This window comes from Cyprinodon variegatus, unplaced genomic scaffold (assembly GCF_000732505.1).
Source record: "Cyprinodon variegatus isolate N-32 unplaced genomic scaffold, C_variegatus-1.0 Scaffold189, whole genome shotgun sequence".
In the NCBI taxonomy this organism is placed as follows: domain Eukaryota; kingdom Metazoa; phylum Chordata; class Actinopteri; order Cyprinodontiformes; family Cyprinodontidae; genus Cyprinodon; species Cyprinodon variegatus.
Genome location: NW_015150642.1, coordinates 994,135 through 1,003,513, shown reverse-complemented (window position 1 = coordinate 1,003,513; position 9,379 = coordinate 994,135). Strand labels below are relative to the sequence as shown.

Here is a 9,379-nt window from a genome sequence, read left to right as displayed (position 1 = left end):
TTTGCTAACCATCGATAGAAAATTGGAATTATGTATTAAGTTAAAGTTATTTGTATCAATCAATTGGTCCCTGAAAGCCCCAGATTCAGCCAATGTATCTGGAAATCAGTTCAGATCACCAGATTTAGAGTGCCTGAAAACATAACATATTTGCCTCTCTGACAGCAGCTTGGTCTGACCCAACATGGCCGCTCTGTCAGCATGCCTATTTACTTGATGATGCAGGATTATCGATATCTATGGAGATAGTGCTTTGTCATATCTTTCAAAGGTTTAGCTCCCCTGGTGGCTAAAAGCTACACAGTGCTGCTTTAAATGATCTCATGGTTTAAAACATAATTTCTAACATTTTATTTTCTTATTAGTGACTTATTCATTGCATAGTTCAAATGGAAATTGATAAACTTCCTAAAAATGTTCTAGTTAAAAATTGTAGCTTAAACATTTTCTAACGGATGAATCATTTCATATCCGGAGAGCATGTAGAGTAGTGCAAAATAAAAGTATTAATTTGACCAAAAAAACTGATATTAAATAATTGTTTAATAAATTCTGACTTTGCCAAATAATCTAAATAATTACTCCTGGTTATAATCCTAACCCAGCAGGAAAGGATTCTGCACCAATAGGAGGCTGACGTCACATAAGGTTTTGCCAGATGCTAGTAGTTCCATGATAAATCTGAGAAAATGTTTCTTCTCTGGGCTACATTCCTGATTCAAGATGAAAAAACCAAACCAAAAAAAGAAGCAGAGAGGAATTCAAGCTCCATGAGTCCAGCTTTACAGCGATGGTGCCAACTGAAGAAGCACAGGCACTCAGAAACCACAGAGGTTCCAACTTTCCTTCTGAACTAATCATTTAAATGTTCATTAGCATTAGCATTGGGGGACCTGGAAACAGGATGCCAAACAATGAGGAACGAGAGCAGGTCGCCACCTACTGGCCAGGAGAAGTTAAAGGGCTATCTCTATAGTTATGCTGCTATAGGCTTCGACTGCTGGAGGACATAGGGACCCCTGTTTCATCATTCTGCTTCATTCTATCTCTATTCTCCCACTCTGCAGAATCTGTTAGTTCAATCTCTAAGGTTCTGCTCTGCTGCCATCAACACCTTTGCTTCTAGATGTTGGAGCTTGGCCTGCAGCTCACCAAAGATATACGCCTGAAAGTGCGCAGAAAAAGATAGCAAACGGTAAGAGCACGTGGACGGCCTGACGTAAACAGATCACCATCAGTTAGGAGGACCACTTATTGAGATGATCCACCGGAATTAAAATATCCTCCTCTTTAATTTGAAACTTGGGGCAATTTTTACATCCAGTTGCCTAGACTGTACTTTTTCAAGCTTTTAAACTTCTTCTAAATACACTCTTTAGCATTTAAGTGGCAAAGGAAATATTTATTCTAACCTTTATTAGTAACAGGACGTTATAACGAACGGCGATTAGCGCCAGGCGCACTGTGGTGATGGAAAAGAAGCCCATTTCTGGGTTTTCCTCTTCAGATTTCTCCCGTTCGCTGTCCTCCTTAACCGCTGAGCGCTCGCCAGTGTCGGACATCTGCGCCGCTAGCTGCATCTCAAAGATGGTGTCCTCGCAGAAATTCACAAACAGCTCCATCTTCTCTTTCTCCCCACCTTCGTTCACCACATCGAAGATGAACTGCCGCTTTGACTCTTTCACCTGTAGGAGATCTGTGGGTTAATATTCTGCTCTGACACATAACCAGCAGCTGCATCTTTAAGACGTTTTTCACCTGAGGTTTTTCCCACTGGGTGCGACTGGACTCGCTGATTTCGAAGTAGACCCGCTCGATGCGTTTGGCACTGCCCATAATCTCGATGCGGCCAAGATAGGGCTGGAAGTAGTTGAGGACGCTCTCCGCCAGCTCCAGGAAGGTCTGGAGTCGGGTGTCATGGGGCATGTGCTCGGACAGGTTGGTCAACAGAACCGCCACATTAAAGCCGATGTCCTGAGGGGCGAATTAGAAATGTTATCAGGTAAACATGATGCATCTGAAGCATCTGATCACCTCAGAGCGAGAGAATAAAAGGAAAGCAACACGTTTGAGTTAACTTCAGACTAACAGATGTTTTCTCTGGCATTTCTTTTGCTCTTAGAGAGAATATAGACCTGTGCACATTTTTATACCTTTTACTGCCTGTAGTCAGGCTAACAGAAAACATATTTTAAGGAAAACATCCATAACAAGTACAAATAAATAACATTTTAACAAAACAACAAATGAGTGTAATCCAGGTCATAGTCGTTCCAAAAAAGTAAAAAATAAAATAAAATAAAATCCAGTGGACTTTGTTTCCAAGTCTGAAGACGTTTCTCTTCCCATCCAGGAAGTTTTTTTCAATTCAAAATGTCAGAAATAGTGTTGAGTTTGAAGCTTTATACAGCAACTTGTTTTGGCTTAGAAAACATGCAAATTGAACCAGAAGAACAGGTCCTTCCCTTAGGAATGGGGAGTTGTTTGGGATCTTTGTTAGCCTGCAATGCCCGTTACTGGGCTATGCCTCTGAAAGGGGGGTCGTTAAGGGCAGTTATTGGCTTGGCTGCCCAGGCGAGATGTTTTGTCCCCTGTATGGGGGTGGGGGGTTGAAATGATAGCGGGAAGGAATCAAGTCATTGTAGGTTTTTGAGAGCTGAAACCTGAGTGTAAAAAAACCCCTTCACCTAAGCCCAGATCACACCGAATCTCATTTTCTGTCCGATCTGACAGAAAAACGCGCCTTACAGGTCATGGCTTTAGCGCATATTGGAAGTCAATGGGAATGATCACAATCCACGACAATTTTACGCAATGGAGCTGTAAAGCTCCGACTGAGATAGAGCCCAGGTCTATTTCAGTCAGATCATGCAGCAATTCAGCAGCAATTAAGGGGTCTGACAGGAAGTGAGACGTGGTTAGAAAGTTAAACACATCCCCTTTGGAGGAAAATACTACAGAAAATCTGTTAATCTAATGGAGAAAGAGTCAGTTTGGAGTCACACATTGTGTTTATAGTGAGTAGGACAGACTGGAGCAAAAACAATGAATGAAACATTAAAATAGAAACTTTCCCCATGATGGGAGTTCAGGAGGACAGAAACGGATAAAGTAGTGATCGTCTTTGAGCCTCACAGAAACCAGAATAAGGAGGAGCAGACAGAGCAGGTCAGCGCAGCGTATCTCTCTCACCTCTTTATGGAAAAAAGAAAGAAAAACTTGGATAAACTTCCCAGATCTCTCTGAGAATCACCTCTCTGCCTCGGTCACCATAGAAACCGTCCCACGCCGTTTATCGCTGCGTTTATCTTTTCTTTAGACGTAGATCTCATTATTTTTTAATAGATGAACATTCTCTATCTGCTCTGGTTCTAGATACTGCACAGACTCATTAAGTAGAGCTTTTCTTTATAGAATGCACTGCTGGTTTTTAAAATCTCTTTTAATAACTATTCATAGTCCCCATTTCCACGACCCTTTTGAAACCGTGCTGAGATCAGTCCGAGCATGGTAACCGAGGTAAGTGTTGAGTGTAAATGAACGCAAACTGAGACTGTGTCAGACCCAACCGAACCGTGCTAACATGGTACCAGTTAATCAGCAGGGCTCCGAGCGGTTCAGTTCTGGTTCGGTCCTCAGATAATAAAGAGCGCATCAGCAGACCACGTCATCTCTTCACAGTCAGCCTCCATAATCAGGAAATTTCAGACATTCATAGAGATCCTAGCTTCCCTACCGTGCCGCACAATTTCCAGTGATGATTCTGCTTAGCAGTGAGATGAACCTCAACGTCTTTCATTGTTTCCTGTGTCTGGAGTCTGGAATTTTTCTAGTTAGTTTGGGGATTTATAAACTGTTTTTCCATAGTTCATAAAAACGTTTTAGTGCAGCAATAATGATCAGAGCTGCTCTATGTTTCTTCTACATAACAATCTATTCTACCTGCTTTTTTTAACCTTTGGAGTTTAACTCCTTGATATTTAGTTATTGTTCATATGCAGAATGTCTGCAGAAGGAATGACAGCTTGCATGTAGAGGCTGTCTCCCCCAAAAAACTCCTGGATCAGCTTTTGTGATTGGTTGACGCTCCGTGTCCAGCGGCAAATTTTCAATTTACTGAACTCCAGAGTCGGACCCTCGGATACGCCGCTGGACCCCTCGCCACCGTCCCCAGTAGACGTTGTATGTAAACCAGATACCGAAAACCCGCCCGGTGTGAACGCAGCAGTGTTTGTGTTGAGGTTAGGATTGATTCACCGATCAAAGACTTTAAATAAACTCTCATGCAGATAAAACCAAATGCTTCGTCCTTTTCTGCTCTTATTGGATCGTTAAACCCGTTTATCGCCACGTCTCGTCAGCAGGACGAATCTGATGCTACTAAATGTGCAGCCTCATCAGGGAGAAATGTGCTACCTCACCTTGGCCGGCTCGTGGAAACGCATCACAAACTCCTCATAGTCCAGGAGTTCATTCTCATCGGTCTCGGCGCAGGAGAGGAGGAACTCGGTTTCAGACTGGGTGTAGTGTTTGTGGCTCTCCATGGCCCTGTGGAAGTCCCTCTTGGAGATGACACCTGGCAGTTCATCAGCAAAGCTTCACATCACCAACCATCCCGAATGGGGAAACCATTTCATAAGCAAAATGATGCTAATAAAGTTTTAGAGCGTATTTGCCTTTTCCGTCTGGGTCGTACTCCTTGAAGCCATCGGAGGAGGTCAGGTCTTTGAGTTTCAGGAACATATCGAAAAACTTGAGGATCATCTCCACATTGTTGGAGGATTCCACCAACATGTCGACCATCTGTTTCCCGATCGTCCCATTCACCACGTTACCTGTGAAGGTGACAGTTTTTATTTGTCACACAGTTTAACTCTGAGCAAAGAAAAACGATGCATCTGCAGGTTGAAAAGATGTTCAAGCATCATTTCATAGGCATTACGCTGCCGTGCGTTATGCAGAAGTTAGGCTGTCATTGGACAGAAGTTCTGGACTTGTTATAAATACTCTATGTATACGCCCAAATTAGAAAAAAATCAATAGAAAGTTCAGTGTATGACATCATTTTAGGAGATTCTGGCACATCAGGTAGATGCTGGATAAATCGGAAAGGTGTGACAGGGGCCAGTGTTGAAAAAGTAATTAGTTAGATTACTCGTTACTAAAAAAAGGTAACGCTGTTACTTACATTGTCGTTACTCCCATCACTGACGGGGGCCTCAACATTTTCTGCTCTGGTATTAAAAGCTCTCAGATTCACTAAAAAACCTTCATCATTAAAACCATTAATCTTCTGTAAACTTTATTCTTGATAGAAAAATGCTACTCCATTGTCATTCCGATTTATTTTGTTGAATAAATTATTTTCTTTACCTTTTCTTCATGTATAAAAAATGCTCATTCGTCTTTCCTTGACTTTTTTATACATCGTCTGACATTAATAGGTGATTTTTTTTCTTAAATTAAAGGAATTTTCCCTCAATCTAAACGGGTGTGAAAGAAAATTCCTCAATGGAATAAAAACATTTACTACAAAGACTTGAGTGCATAAAGTGCATTTCACTTTAAAGGCAGAAATACTCATTCTAATGATTTTAAAAAAAGAAAAATTCTAAAATTGTCATTGCTTTACACATATTTTAATGGGGAGACGTAAAATAATTGGATAATTCTGGCCTCCTCTTTTAAAAGAGAAACATCATCATCCTGAGGAAGAAATGTACCTTCCAGCATAGACAGCAGCATGACCACCATGTCTTTCTGCAGATCCATCAGCTCTTTAAGCAACTCGATCTGACTCGAGTCCTAAAGGAAAGAAAAGGCATAAATTATTTCATGCATAGAGAGAAAGAAGGTCGCTACCATTCATCTGCTGCTGAACGTCAAACATGCAAAACAAGAATTTTAGATTCCTAATGGAATTTACCCTTTATAGGTCACTCAGTGAAATAAAAAATATAAAAATCAACATTTCAAGCCAATAGTGTCATTGGAATCCTGGACAAGACCTTATTACCGTGGGAACATAAAAAAAAATGGATATTTTGATGGCAAAAATTATTGTAATAACAGAAACTACAAATTATCCAAACATATTAAGAAAAATAACAAAAATACTTCTATAAGAAATTCATGAAAGAAACACATTTTTTTTTGGTCCAACATAACATTAGAGGCATTAATGCTGATACTTTTTTTTTTTATAAACCTAAATATAATTAACTAGGCTTATTAAGTTTTTAACTTTTCAATTAGCTTTTTGATATTTTTCTTAACTTTTTCCCAACCTAATTTCCAGCAGGTAATAGATCATTCAAATCTCATCTAATTGGTCAAATGCCAAAATAAGATGTGCAGCCATGTTGCAGGATCTTTGCTGAATGGATGGATATAGATCTTGGTCTTCTAGACCTCACTAAGGGAGGGGACTCCATTTGTAAGGAGCATTTAAACGATCAAAAAAACGGTAACTTGCCCTATAAAGGGTTTAATACGTTACGTATTAAAAGATGAAACAAAGAGGATTTCAGTGTCTGCTCAGGTCATCTCTACTAACCTGTGATAGTTTCATCTGCATGTGAGCAAAAACATGCAGAAAGCCAACCACGGCGTCCCACAGTCGGCTGTGAGCCAGACTCTGCTGGTTGCCGGTGCACGGACCCTGCAGGACCAGCAAGACCAGCGTCAGTTTAACCCCCATTCACATTTATAAAAGCAAAGCAATCATCCTTTGACTCTGTCTGCAGATAACTGTGATCCATATTTAAACTTCTGGCCTCTAATCAAAGCCTCAGCTGCTAAAACCGTGAAAACAAGACATGCAGGGTTTTTATGCACAACGCTGATCTTCTAAGCAGAAGGAGTTCATGTTAAATGCGTAGATTTATGTTTTATTTGCATATTTTAGTTCATGAAGATGTAGATTGTGTTCTCATTTTACCGCAGCTGAAGGGTTTAACTTTCATGTAAATACACAAAAAGGACCGGCAACAATTTGACATCAGTTCTATTGATAAAAAATGTCAAAAATAAAAAATAATAACAACCAGCAGTGTTTCAGCAGAGTCAGTAAGCGGTCTGCGATATCCAAAACGAAGAACAAGTTTCAAAAATGGATATTTGAAAAACCTCAATTAAAAAGAGTAATTTATAATGTGTATGAAAAGTTCAACCAATATTTTTATTATTTAATGTTTTTCAAATTGTATTTTATAGTTTAGTATTTATTTTGTTTTCGATTATTTTCTGTTTTTAGACTGGATTTATTTTTCCAATTTATCTTTTTTCAAATATTTGTTCTGACTTTTTGTGCCAAATAAAATTTTTAAGCAAAACTGAGTCTTCTGGGTTTCATTTAATTTCTTCAATTTCCATTTACAAAACAGTTTTTTTTTGTTTTGGCAAAAATAACAGAAAATTCACTCCATACAAAAATCCTCACAACAGTATCTGAAAGCTTGACCTGATTCTAAATAATATTTGAAGTTAAGAAAATCATCATCAGAGCATCTCATCTGACATTGTGGCGTAGAAAATGCAGTTAGAATCTGCAAACAGAACGACGTGTGAAAACCTGACCCCTCCCTTCCAGCTGCTGAAAGTTCTAGAAGCGGCTCTTACCTGGATGTACTCGGTTAGCGTGTTGAACACCTGTTTGGCCACGTTGATGGCCTTGGAGAAGTTCCTCTGGCCCTGCTCGTCAATCACGTCCTTCCCAGAGTAATACCAGTAGAAATCACTGATGGATTCCTGAGGAGAGGCAGGCGGAGGAAATTTCAGCTTTTTTCCAGTAGCATCGCGGCTAACGTCTGAGGCTACGTTCAGATAGTGACCTAATCCGATTTTTTTGCCCGTATGCGACCTGGATGTGATCTATTCAATCTGAACCACACGGATCCCATGTTTTCCAATGTGATCGATGACATTTGGTTCTGTGGTTCTGAATCCTTACAAATTAGATTTTTTCAAATGTGACCTGTGTCTGAATGGGCAGGTCGCATTCATCCGACCTGAACGCCATTAATACCAAAAAAAGGTCACTATTATGCGTCTTGTGACACAGGAGCAGGAAGAAAAACAGCAACCATGGCGGACCATGGAGAGCAGTATTTATTTTCAACCTTTCTGAAAAGATTGTGTTGTTAATGCACTGGCGCAGGTTTGGAAAGATCGTAAACACAGAGCTCACTCGCTACTATTGCGTCCTCTGCTGCGTATGCTGAATATGTAAGCTGTATGATCTGCTTCTGTCTCCTTGAACCCCAGTCGGCCTCAGCAGATGGCCGCTCACCCTGAGCCTGGTTCTGCTGGAGGTTTCTTCCCGTTAAAGGGAGTTTTTCCTCTTCACTGTTGCTACGAGCATGCTTAGTGTGAGGGATTGCTGAAGAGTCGATGCAATCAACTGGTTTTCCTTAGATAGAAAACTTTGAATCAATCTGACTGGATGATCTGGTGAACTGAGATGACTTGATGTGAATTGGAGTTATAGAAATAAACTCAATAGAAGTGAGCTGCATAAGCCGTATTAGCCTAAGAACGTGGAATGGTTTATAGACCAAACTAACAACGTTGCAAATTAAACATCAGCTCATGATAATTTGATCCATCTTCTGTCTACATTAGTCAGGAAGTTACTTTAGAAGTTTTAGAACAACAAATCATTTATTTTTGCAGTCACTGTCATTCTGCCATATCTTTCCAAACTGAATGAATCCTGAGGCGGTCATGGCTGATTATTGGCGATCAATAGAAAAGAGTCTTATACACCGATGTGTTTGGTTTTTCTAATGGTTCTCTGCGAACAGAACGGCGAACCTGAACTCTGAGCAGGTAGTCCACCGTAGAGATGATGATGTTCACGGTTGTGTTGTTCCCAGTTTGTGTCCTCAAGTAGTTCTGGAAATCTGAAACAGAGTCAACAAACGGCTAATATTACGATAAGGTTAAAGAGAAAGTTAAACACGGGAAGAGCAGCCGCTGCTGATTTATAACCTTCACTGTGATGAACTAGAGTAAAGGTCTGAGAGAAAACTGCTGCTGTTTGGAAAAGCTCAGCTTCTTTCTACGGAGTCGGACACTTTTCTGATTCCTTTAAATGTCCTGCCGAGTGTGATGTAGATATTTTACACTTTAAATATCCATCTTAATATTCTGTTTCTACACACAGGATCTTGAACTCATGAATATTTTTGACACATTGATTTTTTATCCGCCTTCTCACGCCTGCTACCAGCCTTTCTGACGTCTTTCACCTTTCCAGTTGGCTCCGCCCACCAGCTGGTCTGCCTTCATCCCCAGTTCATCACCACAGCATCCAATAAACCTTTGAAGGGTTAAACCATTGACTTGTCTGTCTCTGTTTCCAGCATAAGCTCAGAGG

The 9,379-nt window shown here is 40.3% G+C and overlaps 1 protein-coding gene across 1 annotated transcript in view; it reads right to left on the bottom strand.

Moving 5' to 3' along the window:
* ryr2 (ryanodine receptor 2 (cardiac)) overlaps positions 1-9,379 on the bottom strand; it is a 250,576-nt gene that overhangs the window by 33,355 nt on the left and 207,842 nt on the right. The window contains exons 86-93 of the mRNA XM_015379302.1: positions 8,815-8,903; positions 7,621-7,749; positions 6,557-6,661; positions 5,724-5,805; positions 4,677-4,835; positions 4,422-4,576; positions 1,759-1,974; positions 1,413-1,685 (exon numbers count right to left, since the gene is read on the bottom strand). Of these exons, the coding sequence (XP_015234788.1) occupies positions 1,413-1,685; positions 1,759-1,974; positions 4,422-4,576; positions 4,677-4,835; positions 5,724-5,805; positions 6,557-6,661; positions 7,621-7,749; positions 8,815-8,903 (1,208 nt within the window). The remainder of the gene's footprint in view (positions 1-1,412; positions 1,686-1,758; positions 1,975-4,421; positions 4,577-4,676; positions 4,836-5,723; positions 5,806-6,556; positions 6,662-7,620; positions 7,750-8,814; positions 8,904-9,379) is intronic.